The sequence below is a fragment of the Culex quinquefasciatus genome, chromosome 2 (genome assembly GCF_015732765.1).
Source record: "Culex quinquefasciatus strain JHB chromosome 2, VPISU_Cqui_1.0_pri_paternal, whole genome shotgun sequence".
NCBI lineage: Eukaryota > Metazoa > Arthropoda > Insecta > Diptera > Culicidae > Culex > Culex quinquefasciatus.
In genome coordinates this window covers 20,409,359-20,432,534 of record NC_051862.1, presented here as the reverse complement: position 1 = coordinate 20,432,534, position 23,176 = coordinate 20,409,359, and the positions used below count along the sequence as shown (strand labels likewise).

General features: G+C 35.8%; 4 protein-coding genes across 13 annotated transcripts in view; 1 reads left to right on the top strand and 3 right to left on the bottom strand.

The window, feature by feature from the left end:
• Nucleotides 1-11,353, bottom strand: part of LOC6048552 (xaa-Pro dipeptidase) — a 150,564-nt gene extending 139,211 nt beyond the window's left edge. The window contains exon 1 of the mRNA XM_038256925.1: nucleotides 11,016-11,353. The gene's annotated coding sequence lies outside the window, so the exon portion shown is untranslated. The remainder of the gene's footprint in view (nucleotides 1-11,015) is intronic.
• On the top strand, nucleotides 10,212-10,972 carry LOC6051220 (bolA-like protein 3). Its single transcript, XM_001867658.2, has 3 exons — nucleotides 10,212-10,456; nucleotides 10,550-10,639; nucleotides 10,769-10,972. The coding sequence occupies exons 1-3, from the start codon at nucleotides 10,412-10,414 to the stop codon at nucleotides 10,952-10,954; spliced, it is 321 nt and encodes a 106-aa protein (XP_001867693.2). The 5' UTR covers nucleotides 10,212-10,411; the 3' UTR covers nucleotides 10,955-10,972.
• A 348-nt stretch (nucleotides 11,354-11,701) lies between the features above and the next one.
• On the bottom strand, nucleotides 11,702-15,125 carry LOC6051218. Of its 3 annotated transcripts, none has more exons than XM_038256669.1 (8): nucleotides 14,803-15,125; nucleotides 14,669-14,745; nucleotides 14,439-14,607; nucleotides 14,091-14,384; nucleotides 12,956-14,035; nucleotides 12,760-12,899; nucleotides 12,442-12,701; nucleotides 11,702-12,383 (listed from the first exon to the last, which is right to left on the bottom strand). In XM_038256669.1, the coding sequence occupies exons 2-8, from the start codon at nucleotides 14,727-14,729 to the stop codon at nucleotides 11,745-11,747; spliced, it is 2,643 nt and encodes an 880-aa protein (XP_038112597.1). In that variant the 5' UTR covers nucleotides 14,730-14,745; nucleotides 14,803-15,125; the 3' UTR covers nucleotides 11,702-11,744. The 3 variants fall into 3 exon arrangements, with proteins under 3 accessions (XP_038112597.1, XP_038112599.1, XP_038112600.1); XM_038256671.1 differs by having other exon boundaries at nucleotides 14,669-14,742; XM_038256672.1 differs by having other exon boundaries at nucleotides 14,830-15,125.
• A 2,330-nt stretch (nucleotides 15,126-17,455) lies between these two features.
• LOC6050741 (beta-arrestin-1) overlaps nucleotides 17,456-23,176 on the bottom strand; it is a 176,028-nt gene continuing 170,307 nt past the window's right edge. For all 8 annotated transcript variants that reach the window (XM_038250147.1, XM_038250149.1, XM_038250146.1 and 5 more), the window contains one exon: nucleotides 17,456-21,208. In XM_038250147.1, coding sequence (XP_038106075.1) covers nucleotides 21,127-21,208 — 82 coding nt within the window. In that variant the 3' untranslated portion in view covers nucleotides 17,456-21,126. The remainder of the gene's footprint in view (nucleotides 21,209-23,176) is intronic.

Sequence of the window (23,176 nt, the reverse complement as noted above, 5' to 3'; positions counted from 1 at the left end):
TTTTGCTACATTGAAAACCACATTAAATAAAAAAAAACAAGCACCAATTTGTTTGAAGCATGTTCGACCTTAAAGTGAAATATGGAGCTCCTCAATTTCGGTTTCCCGAAAATTGCTTTAGCTTAAGCACATTAGCATATGGTTAGGTTTTGACTGTATTTTTCTGCTGCTGTTTTTTTGTTCGATGAAGACGATGAAACTCATGCAGCAGGTGCGTGCTGTTCCACGTGAAGAATGGGTGTTAACACCGGCATCAGCAGGCAGTTGTGACGGTAGGTGATCTAATTTATTGTTTTTTTTTTGTTTCTAGTATGTGAAAATGTGAACCAGCTATCATCAAGCTTGAGGAAGTGGATCTGTATTGTAGAAAGAGGATTTTGTTGCACAGCAAAAAATCCGATGGTAAAATCGCATGCAAAAGTATGCACATCACCTTCGTCAAAATAAACACTTAATGTTACACACTGCATGTACAATTTTTGCAAACACAAAAAAAAGTTGCCACCGACGGGATTCAAACCCAGCACCAACAATAAGGACTGGCGCCTTAGCCCACTCGGCCATCAGACCGATGTAAAGCTGTGAGGATAAAAGCATATATGACCTTGACATTTCGGTCAAGTAGGTTTCCCATACTGATGGGTTACATATTTTAGGATGTAAAATCACATAAAATTGCATAAAATAATGCAACATTTATTTTACACCGAGGCCTTTACAGGCAGCTGGATTACTACTTTTTTAGCTGTGTGGGGGGATTCCGAACACTTGGCTTAAATCAGGTTTAAATCGGTCCCAAATTAAGATTTGAATGATTTCTGGAAGGTATTTTAAAATCAAAGATTAATTTCCTATTTTAAAATCTCTTTAGTTTTCAAGAGTCTTATTATTTTTTATTCGTTGTAATTTACTTGAAGTTAGCAGCAAAAAAGTAGTTATCCAGCAGCGTGTAAAAGGCTTGGATTTAAAATAAATTTTGCAATATTTTAATGAAATTCTATGTAATATTACACCCTGAAATATGTAGCCCATCAATATGGGAAACCTATAGGACCGAAATTTCAAGCTGATATATGCGTTAATCCTTTCGATTTTACATCGGTCTGATGGCCGAGCAGGCTAAGGCGCCAGTCCTTACTGTTGGTGCTGGGTTTGAATCCCGTCGGTTGCTACTTTTTTTGTGTTTGCAAAAATTGTACATGCAGTGTGTAATATTAAGTGTATTTCATGACGACGGTGATGTGCATGCTTTTGCATGCGGCTTTACCATCGAATTTTTTGCTGTGTAAGCAAAAATAAATGTACGAATAAAAAAAGAAAATTAAAAAAATAATAGCTAGCCAAGGGTTAACATTTGAATGAGAAAAGTGACTAAAATGCATTTGACACCAGTCGAATTGTTGTGCAATCGTAAGGCAATTGCAAATTATATTTAATTATATCTATTTTATTATATTTATTAATTAATTCCCCCCCCCCCCTAAGGTGACCACGTTGTTTATGGAAGGTCTCTTGGATGTAAACTTTTCAAAATTCATCGTACCGTAAACTAGGGTCAATCGGGATACATTAGGCGAATTGGGACAGCAGTTTTTAACCATGATGCAGCACAATATTTTGATTTTTCTGGTTGATTTCGGTTAGAACAGATTCAGACCAACAAAATGTGTACAGCCGTTTCCAAATTTAAAAGCTTTAAGTGCTCTTAAAACTGCTGTCCCTATATTCAGACTGTAGTTCCGATTTACCCCAGATTACGGTACAACGTTTATTTTTGTATCTTTTTTTTATCAAATTGGGCTTTTCAGGTTTCTCACAAACTGTGAAGTTTGGAAAAACAGATCTTCTTGTTCCGATAAAAAAAAACTTAAGGAAAACAAATATTTTGATATATTCATTGATATTTTACCATTTTTTTTGTAGATGTATAACTGTATACAAAACATTTTGTGATACGGTTTTGCTAAAAAAATTGAAAGTTGGGCTTGAAATTTGAAATGTATTCTGAAAAAAAATGCAATTGATGGATTTTTCAATAAAAAAAAAACTAGCAAAAATAATTTGTCACCCCAGAAAAGTTTTGAAAAGAAAGGAAACAAAAACAAATTTCAATGACCTTCTGTTTTTTTTAAAACAATACTTTTTGGAGAATATTAAAAATAATGATTTTTTTTAAAATAAAGTTTGAGATTCAAATTTGAGATTACAATCGGAAGCATAAACAATTTTTTATACAAATAAACATTTTAAAACGTGATTTTTTTCGATTTAATACAGGGGGCTTAAAGTTTTTGAACAGCGGCCAACATTTTAAGCTAACTTGAGCTTGCGGGCTATATGTGAAAAAAATATAAATGCTTTTATTTTAAACGAATAAATTACGTTATAACAATAGAAAATTTAGATGATTGTTTTTAATTGCATGTATTTTTTACAATTTCATCATTAAAATATTAGAGAACGAAACATGACATTCTCAAAATGGCTTATTTTTAAATTAAAAAATTAAATAGCCACGATATCAGCATGTCCATGAAAAAAGGTTGTAAAATCATAATACCAGTGCACTTAATTTTCAATCTAAAGTCCAGAAAAAACCTAGTGTTGATGGAAAAATATATTTTTTTTTTTTTTTTGCAAAAAGGTAACTGTACATTGAAATTTAACAAAAATTCAAAATATTTTTCAACTAGTTCAATTATGATAAAAATTATTAGCATCACAGGAAAATGCATTTTAAATAGTTTTCAATCGATTGCACGTCTAGTTCCATTGAAATTTTGCAGTTTTTTGATATTTTCAACAATTATTCCTCCAATTTTAATAAAATTTGAATACCTATGTTTTTGCTATTTTTAAAGTTTTCTACTTTAATCAAGTTTTTAAGTTTTCAGAAATGTTTGATAAAAACTTTCAATAAGGTGGATCTTCACCAAAAATATTTGTGTCGACTTTTAATATTACCGTCATCAGGGGTGACATTGTGTCTCGAGGGTGAGATTGGGTCACACAAAAATTCTGAAATTTGTATCACCCAATCTCATCCCCGAACCCGATGTCATCTCTCATAACGCTATCAAAAATATAAAGGTTCACAAAGGCCACTTAACATGATCTTATAAAATGATCACGCAGGCGAAACTTTGGTTTAATATATTTTTATGAAAACAGGAGTAATGAAAAAAAAACAAAAAAAATCTTTTTTGGACTTTGTTGATCGGACTACTGTTGTGAAAAAATAGTAGGGGAAAGTGAGGCAAGTGTAACAAGCTAAGGAAATGCTCGTTACAACCCATTAAAAAGTTAAAAAATCTGTCGGATTTTATTATAATCATCTTGACATAGACTTTGTTAGAACAAGTTTTTAAAAAATCCAGTTTTTCAATGTAAAAAAAAAAAAATAAAATTTTTGATTTTCAGTACGTTCTACTCAACTAGTGGGGCAAGACGAACAACCCGTTGGGGCAAGAAGAACAATGCATGAAAAAACATGTTAATTTGCTAACAATTGAACTGTTATCACTTAGATACATCAGATTAGAATGTATTTGTAAGGTTTCTTCCATATTTAGATTAAATAATAATATTTTACTAAAAAAATTATCGTTTTTACGAAAAAAAAATATTACTTAGATGATATATAGTAAATTTTCATAATATCACTACATTTAGTATGGACATTTTTTTAAACAATTGTTTATCAGTTTTTAAGTACTTTCATGTATTTATTTCACAATAAAATATGTTGTTGCAGCAATTCGTAATTTTTTCCATACTAAAAATCCATATGGTACACTTGCCCACCTAAACAAGATTTTTTAAAAGCTCTCTACAAAAATAACCAAAACATAAATCATACTTTATAATACGTGCAAGTCATTGGTAGGGACACTACTGATCTAGGAAAAATTGCATTTTGATAAAATGAGCCTTAAAACGAACCCTAAGCCTTATTTTGTACTATCCAAATATTATAAGAAAACAAAGGTCTTGAAAAATTTAATTGAATCCTATTCCTCGTGGCGTTTACGTCGTTTGGGTAGGTCGTCGTCGGGTGGTAGTAGAATCAGCTAATTGCATTGCCAGCAACAATTCCTCATACTGGAAATAATCAAAATTGTAAAAATTACGACCTTACGAGCGTTTGTTCCTCTTGCCCCATATGGTCGTCTTGCCCCACCATCCCCTATATATCGGTGTCACTTAAGGGTGCACAGCAACCAAGGAAGTTGTCTTCTTCTTATTCCAAAATGGACAAACTTATGAACCCAATCCTGCAACAATCTTATGTAAAAATAGACAAATTTTGTTGTGAATCGCTTAGAAGACAGTAATTTTGGGGATGAATTAAAAATCATGTATATAGTTCCCGTTGTTTTGAAGATAATAAAATATCTGTAACAAAAATCTTGGTGCAAAAGCTCTGGTTGATGTGCACCGTTAATTAGCGCTCATTTTTAAACGGAACCTATTGCAGTCCAGACACGATTTTCCGAAGGCCTCAAAAAAATCACTTCAGATAATCAAATCACGATTTTTTTAACGTAAATTTGAGGAATGGCGTTATTAAAATTTGAAAAAAATAAACGAAATTTTTTTTGGACTATTGACTTAAATAAAGGCTAAAGGCAAAAAATCGAAAAGGTTATTAAAAACACAGTTCTTCTCAAAGACTCCGAACTCAGTTACTTGACTGAGAAAGCTACCAACAACCTGTAAATTACAGGCTGTAATACACCTAAACTTAAAATCTTCTCGATCTTTAGATTCCTAAGATAAAATCATCATCAGATACATCCGGTGATCCTCGTATAATGATGTTCTGCTTTCGATCACCATGCTTTCATCCGACACAACTAGCGTAACATCGCATTCCCATTTCAAGCCGCCGCTAGTTAACTCCACTCCGCTAACTAACCACGCGCGCTCGTTCAAACTATAAGAAGCCCACTTAGCCATGGTTGACGCGTTAACACGAGACGACAAACGTTCAAAGTGCTTCAGTAAACTCACGCAAGCTCTCACCACACTTTTCAGAGCAAGATCTTTGCGCTGAATACCACACGAAACTGCGCACGTCGTGGCGTCCTCGTTTGTCACCCAAACACACGGACGACGGGACGCGGTGACGGATGTTTACACCACGCTCTCCCCCAAAACCGGTTCATTCCCGTGTGGCGCTTTAAGTGCTAATAAAATCCAACACATTCCGGAGTCAATCCCGGTTTTTGCCTGATTATATCGTTAGTCAGAGACAGAAGGGGGTTATTGTTCTGGAGGCACCTTTTTATGGCCGTGTTCTCGGGCGAGTCTTGCCTGTGGGAAGATGTTCAACTTTGGCTGCCCGACCGAAACCGTAGATCGAGAAGTATCAAGAGGTAGCAGGAGGTTGGGCAAGCAAAACAAGACCAGGGAACACGATGCTCGAGGAGAAGAGACCTGGAAGTTCATCATGATCATGGGAGTTACAAGTCGACGATCTTTCGCACTCGGATGATTCCTTCCATTCGCTGATCATCACGAAGAAGTGCATGATCGTGATGATGACGATCATCGTAGCCCCAGCAAGACGTGAAGTCTTGTCTTGAGGCAGATGATACAGGCAGGGTAAAAGGAAAACAAACCAAACTGGAACGAGGATGTAAAGCGCAGACGGAGAAAAACAACAACAAAGCGCAGGGGCCTTCGGGGAAAAGAAGTAAACAAACCTTGGGTTTGAAGTAGAAACAGAAGAAGCAGTGGTGGCCGTACACAACAATAACAACAACACCGGCTTGAGTTGTACATAAACACATGAAATATGCAACGCTCGATGTTGGCGCAGAAATTGCCACGGCAGTTTGCAGGAAAAACAACCTAGTTACAGAAAGTTTGAAAGTTTTGTACTGTTTACCAATATGACTTGTTTAGAAAGGTACCAAACACTAAACTGAAATTTCCCCCAAAAGTAATCATAATCGTGATCAGAGTTGCCAGATCTTTAACCATCAAAACTTATCTATTCGGCGGTTTGAAACCTTTCACCAAACTGTTCAAATTCAGGGTCGAAACGTCCTCGATCGTTTCGAATAAACATCAGACGCGTTCAAGCCGCCAAGTCGCACCTTCTGGACCATCACAGATAAATGCTTTTTTCCCCTGCTCTCCACCGAAGCTGATGATCATCGACGACTCTCCGGTCAGTTCTTGGAATTTGTGCTGTGCAGTCGGGCTTTTTTAGTGCGCGGGAAATTTACGACCGTTCCCGAAGATATCGCGGTGATGGTGGGCCAACGCGTGTGTCGTTTAAGACTAAGATGGATGCTGATGAGGCCACTTCGTGGTCACGAGCCGCGAGATTCTGGATTTTGGGGTGCACTGGGTGGTTGGGAGATGTGATGATGACTTTCAGAATCGGTTGGTTTGATTGATCACACAAGTTTGTAACGGGAGTTTAGTGTTGCATACAAGTGTAATTTTCATGCATTGCATTGTTCCAAACAGTAATGGAAAGTTTCGTTGAATTGTATTAGAAGAATTTTAAATTTAAAACATTTGAAAAAGCTTATGCAATTATTAAATAATGACTTATTTTTAATGAAAAAAAATATCATTTCAAAAATAGACCAGACTCGATTATCCAAGGTTCGAATATCTGAAGTTCGATTGTCTGAAGGTTTGTTAGAAATATTGAATAAACAAATTATGGACATTTTCTATATTTTTTTTTTTACTTTTGATATCAAATTCAAGTTCTGCGGTCCAATTTAATTAAATTTGAGTGGTTGATTGTCTGCTATATGACCGTATTGAATTTTCTCAATATTTCGTCGACTTCCTTTTGGCCGCCTTCTTGGATTTCAAATTTTCAAAACGCTTTATGGAATTTTTGTTGTCATTTTTGAGCTCAACGCAAACGAAATCAGACAATGGATCGCATATCCGAAGTGATTTTCGTCCGAGAACATCGGATAAACGAGTCTGAACTGTAGTAAAAAAAATCATTTTATCTAAGCCATTTAATACATAAATTTTGAAGTTGTTGTCTTTTTTATCCTAGATAATTTTTCACAAAAATGTCAGGAATCAAAAATTAATTAAAAACTAACAATTGAAATCTCCCTTGTGAAAAATTGCGCAATCAAATTTGAGACAAAAGCATAAATGTGATAATGCCCAAAGCATTTGGTAATACTTTTTGCTGTAAAATTTTAGAAATCGAACTAGACATTTGTTTAGCCCTTTGTGGCCTCGCTTAGGTACAAGGGACAAAACTTAAAATAAATTAGTTTAGGCTTTAAATTATTTGATTTTCCAAATTGAAAATGTATTTACGAAAATTGCAGTAAAAGCAAAATAAGCCTTAATTTTAGCTTTTTTTTTTAATTTTCATAACTTGTTATTTTATCTAATTGTTTATTTATGTAGTTTTTATTCTGGAAATTGACGGAATATTTTTTCAGCTATACTTTTCAAAGCGATTTTAAATACAAACAGGCTACAACAACAAACTGGCACCACTGCCGGACCAAGACTCCATCTGCAAACCGCTAGCGCAAGAAGCAAAAACAAAGCTTTCAAGCACAACAAGTCCAATGTGCACCCAGATTGAGATGTGTGTCGGATTTATAATGTTTGTATTGTATTTTTAAGTTTTAATTGAAGCAAAAAATATAAAAGAGTTTGAAATTAGAGACCAATTTTAAAATAAAAAAAAAATATCTTATCGTAATTCAAAACAGATTCGCTAATTCGAGTGAAACTGCATTTAAACCAGTCAATTGGGAAATTATACAATCAGCAGATCGTCGCTGTAACTGAAGCAAAAAACAGGCATAACAGTATTTCTCAAAACTTCACAAAAGCGGATAATTTTACAAAATTTGAAAGCGGAGTCTATTTTTGCTTAACAAGAGAAACTTATTAGAATCAAACAAATTTCACAACCATGATAAAACCAAATAAAATAAGATAACTATACAGAGCGGATTCGCTAATTCGAATAGAACTGCATTCGAATGAGCAAATCCCAATCCCAGGGTGACCACTCTAATTGCATTTTCAAATTCCCGACTTTTTCCCGACTTTTTTCCAGACTTTTCCAGAATGCTAAAAAAATAGGCATTTCTTATTTAAAGAATGATTTCAAACAAAAAACTTTCTATAAGAAAAGTCAATATTAACCACCGAAAAAAATGTAGGTATAGAACAGGTAACAACAAATAAAGAATACTTCAAAAATGTAATTTCATTATTATGATTCAGAGTAGAAACACAAACAATTAGTCATTGAAAAAATAATCAATAGTTCAACAATACTTATAACTTCCATGGTATTTTTTAAATTGGCAAACGTATAGTTTTTGATAATTTTGTTTAAATTCATCATCATTTTAAATCAAAGAATGATTAAAACATAATTGCTGTTATTATACATTAAAAGGATTTAGAAAAAATTCAAGGTATTCATAAAAGAAAATGTTTTTGCCAAGACCCTTTTTAATTTTGTAATTTTTGATATTGATTGTTTTAATCAATGTCAATTTATCGGTATGGTATGCAGTATTTAACTGTTTTGTTTTTTTTTTCAATGAAAATTCAGTTTGATATGATTTTATGTTTTCACACTTATTTTAAGCGAAATGTTTGAAGAGACAGTTTTTAAACAATTTAGCAATAACTCAAAATTTCTTGGATTATTTTTTTTGCAATTTCAATATTTTCTTTATGTTTTCAAAACGTAAAAAAGTTTTTCAATTGTGGATTTTATTCGATATTTAAGTTTTCCGCAAATTGAAAATCAAGCATTATCTATGGTAGGTAATTTACCCATACTCACAAAAAAAAAATTCAAGTGCAATATTTGAAAAAAAAAACATATTTAAAATTACTTAATGAATTTACTTCAACAATTACAAATATTTACAAGAAAAAAAAACATTGCCAAACTCAAGTTTAAATATTCAATTATGTGACAAAATGAAATAGAATCATTATTCTAAGCTGGTCATTAGGCTCTATTTTGATATTAGTTTTTCATTAACTTTACCTCTTGTTTTATGAACAAAAATTAATAGCAATCATTTGATTCATAAAAAAGACTCCAATATTCATAAAGATTTTGAATGTCTTAAACAGCTTTTCCATACTCAAATATATTGAAATAGTGAAAAAAACCTTAAATTTAAAGTATGTTACTAGAGCAGAAATGAGTGAATTCAATTTGAAAATTGTACAAAATATTACAAAATTATTCAAGAGTTAAAAACTAATTTTCAAACAAGTATGCTCAGAATTCCCGACTTTTCCCGACTTTTTGACAAAAAATCATAAATTCCCGACTTTTTCCCGATTTTTTGCGGATTTTGGCGAATTCCCGACTTTTTCCCGACTTCCCCGATTTCCCGACTTGAGTGGCCACCCTGCAATCCGCTTATTGAAACGACTGACAGCTGTCAAAAGCTTGAAACCACGTTTTCGGAAATCGTCGAACAATGGTGTTGAAACGTCAACATCAGTTTGACAACTGGTTTTGACGGTTGAGTGCTTTTTAATTCGAATACGTTCGAATTAGCGGGCATTCGAATTAGCGGACATTCAAAGTAACGAAATTCGAATTATCAAATCCGCTCTGCATGAACCTAGATTTAGTGTATATTTTTATGAAATGTTTTTTTTTTTCGGTGAAACAGTTAAATTTTTATAAAAAATTTTGTCACCTTCTAATTAAGATTTGTATTTTTTTATGTTTTGACAAGAAAAATGAAAGGAAATCAGAAATTTTTTTTGAATCATTGAATACTTATATTACACAGAAAAAAAAGTTGAATTTTGGAATGTTGAAAATTTGGTAGGTTGAATATTACCTCTTTATTTGTGTAATATTACATAAAAAATGTGTAAAAATGTGAACCTGATGAATATTCATCAAAAACTGATGAAAATTCATCATTTTCTGGGGTAAAATTTATAATTTATTTTGCCACAAAATCTGTCACCATTTCCTGATGAATATTACCATCATTTTTTTTCTGTGTAGGTAAACACGTTTTTAACATACAATAAACGTAAACGTAAGATAAATTCGCATATTTCTTTTAATTTTCAGGACCTTGCTGTATAATGCAAATATACCCACTGTCCATCCACCACGAGCTTATCAAACTCGTGAGCTTTTCGCCCCAAATTGCTGTCTCCGCGTGAGAACACATTTTCCATGAGCGAAGCAAAGCAGGCAATGCTTGATTTCATAACAAATCCGGCAGAGCCAAGAGAGTCGAGAAGCACAAAATCACTGGTGCCGAAATATTTTTTCGATTTGGTTCCTTTCACCGAGAAAAAATTACTGAACCAGTTTTTAGTCTGTAAGTTCTAGTGGTAGGATCAGTCGGAGGCAGCTTAGGAAGTTGAGAGGTTCAAATTTTCACACAACATGAGTTCAAATCTCATACGAATCGCTGGCAAGCGATACATTTCGGTGAGTTTCGAGGGTTACGAAAGATGGATCCTTCTGGGAGGTTATGTTTACTCTTGTTTAAAACTTGAAAATTGAACAACCTTGAACTTTCAGATTCTCAGCCGCGTTTGGTCGGGCTCCGCTGGAGCGGCAAAGTACTCCGAGGAATCCTTGAGGAAAACACTTCAGGGCAAATTCCCGCAGGTATGTCGAAGGCGAAAATTCACCCCAAGTGGTCGCGCTCTTATCAGTGTTGTTTGCTGATAATGGGTAGAGACAATCGAGCAGATTAACCCAGTTATGAAATATTGTTGTTCTCTGGCTTGGTTACAGGCGAAGAACGTCGTGGTCAGTGACATCTCCGGCGGCTGCGGATCGATGTACGAAATTTTCGTTGAAACCACCGAGTTCAAGGGGCTGACCACGGTGAAGCAACACCGGCTGATCACCGAAACGTTGAAGAGTGAAATTAAGGATATGCACGGGTTGCGGATACACACGGCGATTCCGAGTGAATAAATTTAGTTTTGTTTAAAAGTTTTGAGTTTCAATTAAGTTTAGATAAGCCTAAGTGACTCACCGATGAAGTAGCTTCTCTCTGCAAGGACACTGACCTACTTGACCCACCAATTATTCACTTGCACTTACGCACTTTTTGGCACGACTAGCACCGATCGAACGTCAAACTGGGAATAGCACTTCAATTACTCGAACAACTCTTCACTACAGCCGAGAATGGGCTTATCAGAAGAAACGAATTGATAATGGAAGCATAAACCGCAATGATAAAACCTCGAACAACGTTAACACACAACGCAAAAACAGTTTGGAAGTTGCACACGGCTTAACACAGCCTAGTAGGCGATGATGCACTCTGGGAACGTTGACAGATTGCGTGTTTTGCGTGGGAGGGAGCGAGATGGAACTCGTTTGTTTTTGTTTGTTTTGCACAACTCAGCTGATACGGGCCAGCCTACTTTACCGATCGATGGCAGAACTTGCGGGCGAATCGAGGGGCGAGACAGTTGTGAAAATTGTTGCGGCTACTCGCCACCAGGTGGCCTAGTACACCCAGTCACGAAAAGTGCTAGCAGAGCTACCAGAATCGCTTTGTTTAGGTACGGTTGTTCGAGCAGACTGGATTTCGTCATGAAAAATCTTGAGCAACATTTGAAAGGGGCGCATGTAGAATTTTGGATGTGATATTTTTCTATTGAACAACAACAATAACAATACTTTGAGATTGTTTATGCATTAAAATACCAATAAAGGTCAGGATACAGCTACTTCCTAAACTTATAATATACTTTTAATTATTTCCAAGAATCTTGAAAACAAAAAATCCTACAACAACCCAAAAAGACCAACCAACCACCACCCTTCCAACACCATTCCTATCCGTAGGACACCGCAATCCCTGATGCTTTATGTTGATCCGCACCTGATCCGGATAGCGACAATCGTCCTCCAAACACCTCATGTTAGACACGTCCATCTGCACCAGGAAGTACAACGACCTACACTCGGATCCCGCCTCCCCAGAACACAACCCGGTAAAATTAAACCACACGGTATCAACGTCCGAGCTAGTCTTGTGACAAGCCAAATCCGTAAACTGATGGTTCATCGTACCACAAACCGTAAACTCTCCGTAGTTCGCGTTCTGAAACTGAATCCCCACATCCCCGGTGTTCCACAGGAACCGATGATTGATCCGGTACCGCAACTCCACGTTCGGACTCAGGTACTGCTCGTAGTCCTCCCGGATGTTGACGTTTCGCCACGTGTCCCGATTGGCGGCACTTCGACAGAACGGAGCCACCAGCCGCTGGGGAATCGCTTTCAGCGTGGATGAAAGCAGATCCGTAAACGGCTGCGGATCAACCGAGCTGGACTCTATGATTTTGTAGTGCTCCTCCAACGGGAAGCGGCTGTGGTCCACCGAAGTCTGCGAATGATCATCAGTTAGATACCCTGCAAATCCGCAATTTTAGTAAGAAACCTACAAAGTCCGTTAGCTGACTAAACGTAGCGACGTCGTTGGTGAGAAAGACAAAATACAGATCCGGAAACTGCTCGAACGAAGTCGTCAGCATCCGGCGGGCACTCTCAAAGTCGTTCTGCGCAACGCGTTGGTTCTGCGAGATGACCATGATCACCGGGGAGCTGGCTCCCACCGTTCGGTACGACCGCTCATGGTCCAGCTGGGCGGACAGGTGTGCGACGATCGAGCTGAAGCTCGCGGACAGCGATAGGGTTGAGGGATCTATGAAAATGACAAATTGGTATCTGGGGAAAGGGATCCAGAGATCGCGGGTTCTTACATGATCCTTCGTAATACATTAGCTGCTCGAAGACGTTGGCAATGCTGTTGGTTCGGTTGACCATAATCTGTCCCGTTTGTCCGTTGACAACGGAAATGTGCGATCCGTAGATCGAAATGTCAATCAATTCAGCGACGTGACTAAAACCATGAAACTATCAGAAAACAAGACGATCTTCAACACCATTGATACCTACAAGATCATTCGCTGATTCTCGTACACGCTCCTAGAACCATCAATCACCAGTATCAAGTCAACGTTCGGTTTCGTATCGGAATTACCGATCGTACTACAATCGGACAGCGCACCAACCAACGTTGTCGCGTAGCTGAAGAACCGATCAACAGCCGCATCACAGTTCCTTCTCATCAGAGAGTCCTCCACCACGACGCTACCGGTCGTGTACTGCAGAACTTGCACAAAATTGAACGTTTCCTGCTTCAATCGATCCTTGTCAATCGACTGCAGAATCCGACTTCGAAAGCAAGCTCGATTGGCGTCTTCCGGCATGGATTGCTCTGCAATCCCAACCGCCGGACCATGATCCCGTTCTTCACCGAAGATCTTTCGGAAATTCGTCTTACCCGCAGCATTAAACAGCTCGTTCAACGAGTCCTCCTGAAGTTCCGTATTCTTCGGACTCTTTGCCTTCAGCGGACTGTTGTGCAGCTTCCGATCCCGTACATTCTCAATTGCGACAATGGGAATCCCTCGCCCGCTGTAGTACATATCCAATACCTGAGAAAGCCGCAACCGTCTAACTTTACTCACAAAATCTGGTACCTTCTGCGCCAGAAAGTATCCATCGATCCCGGACAAGATCTCACTATCCGTCATCTCCCAGCGTCCTTCGTGACCTGCCGCAAGGTGACGAGCTCTAGGGAAGAACGTATCATTCCACTGCCCAGCTAGTCCAACGCGTAGATCCGTTCCCAAGTAAGGACCCTGATACAGGCATACTTCCGCAAGATCACCCGCCAACCCGGCAACGTACGTGTTGTCGATCGCTTCCATCGAGCTGAACAGCTTCTCCAGCTGACGTTTGGTATCAACACGCTCCATTGTTTCCAGATTCTCGTACGGATTCTTCTTTTTGTACGCGGAGATAAAGTCGCTGATCCGCACGTTCTGCGGCTGCAAACCTGCAGCGATCGAGGTCACCAGGACTCCTGGCGCAATGGAACCATACCGATCACTGCGATACGTTCCAAGCTCCAACGGACACCTCGAGATGGGTCTGTCGAACGTCGTACTGCTCGTTTGGTTACGTTGACTCCTACCGAAAAACCATGCTGCCTTTAAAGATCTAACCTCAAACCCGCTCAACTCACTTGTTCTTCGTCACCCACGGCGCCTGCGGATTCCTGACTTCCGCTAGCGTTCCCGGACAAACGATCCGCTCGTCACCGCGCTGATACGGCTCGACGGAACTGCTCAGCAGCCGGTGCAGCAAGCAGATCTCCAGCGGACTGAGAAAGCGCTCGAACTCCACCGACCCGGGAATGTTGGACACAAACTGAAGCAGCAGCTTGTACTTGGGGACCATGATTCCGCGGGTGCTGTACGGAGTCAGCAGTTCGGTTTCCTGCAGCCCCGGGGCCTTTTCGATGCCGTCGATACGGAGACTACGGTGAATCATAGCTATTGAGGCAATTCATTTAAGAAGTGGTTTCATTTACCGATGCATCAACTCGACGCTCAACATCCGCATGTCCAGTGTGGTTGGGTTGAGTCGTTCGACCTTCCGGATCAGCTCCAGCAGGAGCTGCTGGTTGAAGCCCACCGACGGAAGGGTCATGTTTCCGCGGTAGCAGTGAATCAACTCCGGTGGAATGTTGTAAGCTTCGACTGTGGAAGGAATTGTGACGAGTCATGGTGCGACTATGCTTGAAACGGAAAAGTGGCTAACCGAGGAGAAGCGGAAGCAGTACGAGGCCCCATGATATGGCCTTTTTAAGGTGGAGTCCCATCGTGTGTGTCCGGCTACTGAAGGGTTTATAAATTAGTACACTAATGAGCTCGAGTTCTTCAGGCTAGGGTTACTTCTCGAAACTATGTAAAGATATTCACTTGTTTATTCATCGATTAGAAATCATGTACGGAAGGCACACTTGATAAAACGGGTCGCATAAGATATTGCATGTATTCGATAAGGTGTGAACTAGGTGATTCATGCTGATTTCATCACTAAAAGATTCGTTTTGTCGTTTTCAGCTTTAGAAACATTATACTGTTGAAATAATCGAACAAATGACAAGATCTTTACCAAATCATTAGAAATATTTACTGTTAAATTTTCTTAATAAAAACTTCTTGAATCGATCCTACAGGTTAAGACTATCACGAAAGACTGTGGATATTCATGAACAGGTTGGTATCTTCCACTACTTCATGCTTATCAGCGTGCGTCGATAGATAACGCGTACCAGATAAGGTACGCTCCCGCTCTCAAAGTCTCATAGCCACATGTTGATACTGGCGAGACCGTGAAAGGTCTCTTTCATCAAAATAAACAAATTATTTTTGGAGAGCAAGAAATGCTCAAAAGAAGTGTTGTTTGCAAATTTTTGAACAACTACCTTAAATATTTTTTTATTGATAGCGTGTTTAGAATACTTATCTTATTGTCATTGCTCAAATTTGTAAAAAAAAAAATCCAGCACTACAGTTAAAAAGCAATATTTTTTCAAATAATACCGTATTTTAAAAAAATACTCATGTTCTCATACACAGTTAAAAAAAACATGATAATATTACATCTGGGAAGGGGCATATCTTTTATGTCAGAAAAGCTGTGTAATTTTATCTCTGAAAATGTGTATTGTATCACTTTTTCGGTGTAATTGAGGTAAAATGACAACATTAAAGAGGTAATATTTAAACTTCCAAAATTACACCTTCCAAATTCACGCTATTTTTTACTGTGTAAACGACATGAAACGTTGTTGTTTTTATGTAAAATTTTAAAATATGTTTTGTCTATAACTTATAATCAAAACTCGAATCAATTTCTTTTTATTGTGTCACTTGATGATTTTAAATCATTGTACAACGTGTATTGTATCACATATTTGTGCATTTATAATCAAATATGGAATCGCAATGACGTGAAAATCATTTTTGTATTTTTTTTTTATTAATTCACTGATTTTTTGAAAAGTTTTGACAGCAACAATACGCAACCGAATTAAAAAACTTCAAAAAGCATTTTTATGCATCAACCCGAACTTTATTTTATTATGTACATATTTTTAGAATGTATTTTTTTTTTCGAACAAATACTCCGAGTTATAGTTTTTTGCAGCATGGGTATGAAATGATCATGAATTTATCATACATTTCGAAAGTAATAATGCTTTTTTTGAGTATACTCAACATTTTCACAAACCTACTTCCAAAAAATATTAAAATTTTTTGTTTTGGAATATGAATATCTAACAAACGGGAATTTTTCATGCATTTAATTTTTTTGGAACTACCGTAAACTGGGGTCAATCGGGACACATGGGGCGAATTGGGACAGCAGTTTTAACCATGTTGGAGCACAATATTTTGATTTTTCTGGTTGGTTTCGGATAGAACAGACTCAGGCCAACAAAATGTGTACATCCATTTCCAAATTTAAAAGCTTTAAGTGGTCTAAAAACTGCTGTCCCTATTCAGACTGTAGTCCCGATTCACCCCAGATTACGGTACTTTAAATTTTCACAAAGCTACGTATACTTCAAAAAAATACTCCAAATTTTTGTTTTGTAATAAATGGGTATCAAATGATCGGAAATTTGGCAAAAAAAATCGAAAGTAATAATACTTTTTTGAAAATACTTAGAAAAAAAATCACAATCAACGTATTTTCAAAAAAGTACCAAAATTTTATTGTTTTTCGATGAGTATCAAATGCTCAGGAGTTGAAATACTCAAAATTTTCACAAAACTTCTCAGTTTTGTATAAAATATTCCAAATTGTTGTTTTTTTTTCAAAATGGGACTGAAAAAATAGGGAGTTTTTAATACATTTCGAAGTAAACATCCTTTTTTGAAAGTACTAAAACATGTTGATAAAAGAACCATATTTTAACATTTTGGGCATCAGAAATAAAAAAAAAATATTTACGAAAGGTGTGAAAAATTTCGTTATTTTGGTGAATATGAATATTTTGATAAATTTTGGTGAATATTGTAAAAACTTAAATTTTCAGTATTTTTTTTCGAAAATACGTTGTTTTGTGAAAATTTTGCCAATTAAAAAAATGTGTTATATTAGCTTTCAAAACGTATGGAAAATTTACGACCATTTGAAATCCACATTGAAATCGAAGATACGTAGTTTTGTACTTTTTTGTATTTAACAAAAAGAATTACTACTTATGAAATGTGTGAAAAATCCCGACCCTTTGATACCCCTATTGTCAATAATCCAATCAAAAAATCAAATCAAAAAATCAGATTGAAAGATTCCTATTCAAAACAAGGTGTCCAAAGGTTTGATTGTTGAGGCAATTGCAAACCTCTTTTATACCGTAGCTTCCATCCACCCCGGGATGCGAACACAACTTTTTGAAATATTTGTATGAGCCTAATCAACATAAATAAAAGGAATAAAAACAAAACAGCAAAAAGTAACGAACATAAAATGAAACAAGTGAAAATAAGTAGATATTTCGAATAGTTTCAGACGGAATGAGCACACAAACACTTTTTACACCAAATTATATTTTGTTAAATTGTTACTCTCCTCTGTTTTTCATGTTTCCATTTTCCAGTTTTCTATATCCATTGTTTTCATTCATCATTATAATCATAAAAAATCATTTTCATATAGCAATTACTTAATAATAATAGTACAATAACTTATGTTCATTGTTGTTTGCCTCCCTCTCTCTTTTTTTTCTTCTCCTCAACCTTTCACTTCTTCCAATTTTCAAACTCTGTGCATTCACTTTCTATTCCCCATTCTACTTTGCAAAATAATTGTCCAACCTCTTCCTCTTTTTTTCCCTACTCCTCTTCCGGCAGCCTACACCTTTCGAAAAGTCTTCAATACCTGAACAAAAAGCTCCCCAAATCTTCTGCATCATCTTCTTTTTCTTTCTTTCCTTTATTTGTTTTGTTTCTTTTTTGTTTTTTTGCTTTAACTAATATACATCTTACAGTCAGTTAATACATTTATGCTTTCTCTATGTGTGTGTGTGTTTTCGGTTTCGTGTTTTTTTCTGTTTTTGTTTTGTTCTCCTTTCCTAGCTTAACCGCTTTATTGTTGTGACTTTCTTTTTCCACTTGTTTTACTTCGCTACGGTGTGTGAGTGTATATTGTTTGTGTTTGTCTGTCGATTACGATAGATTTTACCTAGTGTGTGTGTTTGTGTGTATGATTTTGTTTGCTTATCAAATATATTAAGAGGGGGTTTCTTTTCGCTTCAGCGTGGCGCCTTCCTATCTCTGTTTGCGTGTGTCTGTGTATGTAACATGTAAAATCTCCATTGAAGGTTCGGCTTTGTTGCTAGTTTGTGTGTTAGAGAAGGTGACTTTTAAGAATCTTGTGATTTTTGTTACTTCCTGTTTGTTTCATTCTATTCGTTCTGTACAGATTTTTTGTGACTGTTGTGGGAGGAGTATGATGATCAACTTACTTTGAATAGTTTAACTACACTTTGTTTACATGTTAACATGATTCTTTGCAAGACTTTTTTGTTTTTTTTTTTATTGTGTTCAAACTATTTGTGATTAGTTTTAGTTTTTTTTTCTGTATAAAGGAGAGGACAGATAAAATTTTCAAGTTATTTCTTCTCTATTTCCATTTTTTAACTAGTGCTGTTTTGTTTACTCTTCTTTTGTTTTTTCAAATGTTTCTACAAATAAATTCGATGGCTCTAATTGTGTACATTTTCTTTTGTTTACTTTGTCTCTAGTGTGTGTGTGTCCCCAATTACGCTCGCTTTCTCGCGCTCTGCCCAATGGACTGCGTTGCAATTTTTGTGGTTGTGTTTCAGTGTGTGTAAAATATGCGCCTTCGTACAAAAAATGTGCGCTGCTGCTAGTGCAAGACATACGAGTTTCTATTATTATCAGTGTTTGGTTTTGTTCTGGACAGTTAAAAAAACGTTGAAAACGGCGAGTTAAAAGTTTGAAGGTGTAAGTCGACCTGTTTTTATGTAATTTCACGTAAATCAATGTGTAACAATTAAATTACATATAAAACCTCGCTAATGTAATGTAACCTAGTTTTTGATGTAAATTTACATATTTTATTACTCGAACGTGTAACTTTACATCAGAAACGCGGTAAAATTACATACGGAAGCTGGAATTTGCATCTCCATGTAATTTCGTTTTTACACATTCATGTATGTAAATTTGCGTCAAATATGTGAACTTGACCTTCAAATTTCAACTTGCCGAATGTTTATGTTGGAGGAGAACAATTCAATACACGTTTCCGTAAAAAAGCTTTGTTTCGCACATTTAAGTGCAAATTTAAATAAAACCAAAAAACTGAAAAAAATGTTACATCAATCGTAACAATTCCAACATGTAATTTTTATCAGTGTTTATTTGCAGAGTGTACAAAAATAGTTCGCATTTACGCTCGTAACGGTAACATTTAGACATTCAAATGTTGCACGGTAAAAGGTAACGAGGGCCTTTACGATAAACTTAGGTGGCGCGTAAACATTTATCAGTAGCCAACAGGTTTAATAAACATCGATTTATTTCAGTGTAAATATCCGAAAACCCGCTCCCAAAATTACAGGGTTTCTCGTCGCCAATATTTGTCTAATCGCTTCAAATGCCCCACCGGAAGCACACACTTAAAAATGTTACTCAGTTGAAGCGCGTGCACGTTTAAAAATTATCGAAGCAATCTGTGCTTGGTGCTGAAAACATAAAAAGTCCCATCGAAAGCTACTTAAATGCGCTCCTTTTTTATTTTCGAAAGATTGAAGTCCTTTTATTGTGCGAAATTCTACTAAACCTTTTGCTTTTGTCAGTGTTTGTGTGGCTCACTAAAACGTTTCTAGGCGCTGTGTACGCGTGTGTAAGTGTGTGTGTGTGTGAATTCCGTTGCCTAGCAACACCACTACCAGAGTGTTTGGAAAGAAGCTTTCATGGAATGCTTTGCCAGAAGCAGCAAATTTAGAATTTTTATTTCAAGAAATACTGTAGCAAGGCAAGCGCGGAGCTTGCTCGTTTGATTGATTTTGTTTCTGTTTCTGTTTGGGTGTGTAAAGTTTAAAACTAATTTGAAAGAAAGCTGGTTGGAGCTCTTACCTAAAGCGATACATAACCTAAAAGGAGTAATATATTAGAAATCTGCTCTTGCTTTCTTTGCTTACGTATGGAAAAATAAATAAAAGCTAAACTGAAACAGTTGGTATTTATAATGCGTTGCAAACAGACAAATTAACGTTAATAAATAAGGAGGTGTGTTAATAAACTTCGCTCGCCGAAACGTAGGAAAATTTAATAGTTGTATAATAGCAAAAATATATATCATATAAAGATACTGTCGTCTGTCCTGCTAGGCGACAGAGGCGACTTTTTTTAACTACATGAGCGAAGACGAACGCTTCGTAAATGCTTCCACGTTGATTATTATTTTTGTTTGTTTTTTTTTTGTTTGCCTAAATGTGTAATTCCGTTTAAAAACATTGTATTGTTTACACGACGACGCGCCTTCCTTTCAATCTTGGGTTTGCTAATAATTTTATGTGTGTGTGTGGGTTTCCTACGAAGATCTCCCGTTTTCCTGTCATCAACTATTTTATAGCTCACGCTAAGATACTAAAGCTTTGCGCCTTTTCCCAGTTTCCACAATCCGGCCGCCATTTTAAAGTTTCCATTTTGGTAAAGTTAAAAAAGTCCTCGCGCAGGCGTTCCCGTTTCACCTTAATCACGCTCACCCGTTCTCACCCACACTAATACACACAAAACTACTCGTGTTTGAACCATGCTTTCTCATTTTATTCTGTTTGGTAATACACTAAACTGTGCGATGGTGGTTGTGGTCGTGGTTTCACTGTAGTAGTAATTGAATGATACTTTGTGCCTAGTTGCGCGCTCTCTACACACTCACACTACTTTACATCTGTGTGCGGCTTTGTCTTGTTATTGTTTTTTGCTCTAAACTCTTTCGCTTTCTCTTTTTGGCAAAACGATGGGAAATTTTTCTCTCTCACTCTCCAAAAAAAAAAAAAAATGCCACACTGGATACTGGGAGGGTTGTGGTTGTGGTGGTGTGGTGGTGATACGTGGTAGTACGTACAAATACTACGCTACTGCTGCTGCTACACACCCACACTAACGCGCTTTTTTTCTTTCTCCCACACAGGCACGGCCCGCCGCCGGCGGTGCCGTCTTCTTCGTGCATTAGGCTTCCGTTTCGGCCCCTTTCAAGCGTAACCGTGCAAAGTCCTCGAAGATGATGTCGTCATCCGGACAGTTTTCGTCGCTGTTGTTTGGGTGTATTGGTGGAAGTATGTATACATGTGGGAGAGAAAGAGAAAGAACAACACAGAAAAATACATGTAAGAATACTAGCTACTAGACGGACACAGATACGGTGTTCAACATTTATTTAAGATTGTTATACAGAAATTAACACGAAATACTCTGCTAATTGTTTAGAATTTGAAAGAAATATTTGGAAAAATCTTTTCTAAAATCCTTTCCCCGGTTTTAGGATTTTGGAGCATTTTTCAAATGGATCTTTCGGAAAAGTAATATTGAGTGAATACGCTGTTTAAAAAAACTGACGTACTTTTTAGATTAACATTTATTATGTATACAAATTAAAAAAAGCAAATGGGCCAAAGGCCAGTCCATCATAGTTAATATTTATATAAAGCAAGATGCCCTGTTTCCGTTTTAGGTCAATTTACTTTGTTTTGTTTGATTTGACTGTACAACACGGAGAAAAATTAGTTCTCAAAATCGTGAACAAGCGTTCATGAAAATGAAGACCACGTTGAACACTCACATTTTTAAAAAACGTACCATAAAGATTGAACATTTGTGTTTGAACTTAAAAAATAAAACAAAGCAAAAACTAATAAAAAGGACCCAATGTTTTTTTTTTTTTGTTAAATGATCTTGTACAAAGATTGAAAAACTTGAAAAATATTTATTTAAAAATTTTTAAGAGATTTATGAAGAAGCAAAAACTCACATATCCGATTTATGTTTTTGTTTTGCAAAAGGATTGCCGTCAAAAGATAAAAAAAAGAAATATCTTTCCTGATATTTTATTTCAAAATCTGCATTTGGAAACAAAAGAAACCTCACAAAATAAGTCTTAAAATAATATTTAAAAAATATTTTAAGCTTTACAAAAACCATTTATTTAAGAATTCAGAGTTTTTTAAGATGCAAAAAATATATATACACTGAATTGAGAGTTGATATTTTTTAAGGATTGCAAAAACCTGCAAAATTATTTATTAAAAACCAAACAATAAAACCAAAATCTCAAAAAATACAAGTTTTGTTTGACGAGTGCAAATAATACATACAAAAAATACATTTTTTTTTCTACATAAATCAACAAAGAACAGCTGATGTTTAAACGAAAAAAAAAAATATTAATTTCTTTATACTATCAAAAATAACTGCTCATCAAAGTTGTAAACGATAAAATTATCAGGACTTGATAACGATAACGGTAGTTCTATCGTTTTCATCGAGATCAAACTAAACGAAATTTAGTATGCTTTTTCACATTCTTAAAGTTTTTTTTTAAATACTAAAGTTTTCCCAAAATACCTTATTTTTTCGAAAATACTCAAATTTTCAAAATATGAAGATGGGTATCAAACGAAGCAAAATTTGTTATGCATTTTCACATTTTAAGAATCTTTAACACTTAAATTTTCACAAAAAAAACGTTTTTTTTTTATTTTAAATTTTAATAGTTTACAATATGGGTATCAAACGAAGCTTAATTTTGAATACATTTATGCTTTATTATTTTGTTTAAAATTTTCAAATTTTCACAAGATACCATATTTTTTGATAGTACTGAAATTGTTTATTTTTATAAAGCATACAAAATTTAAATGTATGCATAAAGCAGGCAAATTTTCGCATTGTTTAATTGCATATTTCAAAAATTTGAGTATTTTTGAAAAATACGGTATTTTTTTTAAGTTTTAGTATTTGATAAAAACTCTAGTAAAGTGAAAAAGCATACAAAAATTCCCTTCGTTTGATACCCGAACTACAAATTTTGAAAGTATTCTTGAACAAAATACAGTATTTTTACAAAATTTATCATTTTACAAAAAAAAAAAACTCTAATGAAGTGAAATGCAAAAAAAATCGCTTCGTTTGGTTCTTATATTATCGTTATCGTTAGACGATAATATTGTCGACGGTAATTTTATCGATTAACAACTTTGCTGCTTATGTTTGAAAGAATACA

Bases quoted from the DNA above. Each gene is read 5' to 3' on its own strand.
- LOC6051220 (XM_001867658.2), top strand. From the start codon at position 10,412: ATGAGTTCAAATCTCATACGAATCGCTGGCAAGCGATACATTTCG. The intron at 10,457-10,549 runs GTGAGTTTCGAG...TTGAACTTTCAG, and splicing joins CTGGCAAGCGATACATTTCG to ATTCTCAGCCGCGTTTGGTC. The intron at 10,640-10,768 runs GTATGTCGAAGG...GCTTGGTTACAG, and splicing joins TTCAGGGCAAATTCCCGCAG to GCGAAGAACGTCGTGGTCAG.
- LOC6051218 (XM_038256669.1), bottom strand. From the start codon at position 14,729: ATGGGACTCCACCTTAAAAAGGCCATATCATGGGGCCTCGTACTGCTT. The intron at 12,900-12,955 runs GTAGGTATCAAT...TCATGGTTTTAG, and splicing joins GAGAATCAGCGAATGATCTT to TCACGTCGCTGAATTGATTG. The intron at 12,702-12,759 runs GTAAGAACCCGC...TCATTTTCATAG, and splicing joins AATGTATTACGAAGGATCAT to ATCCCTCAACCCTATCGCTG.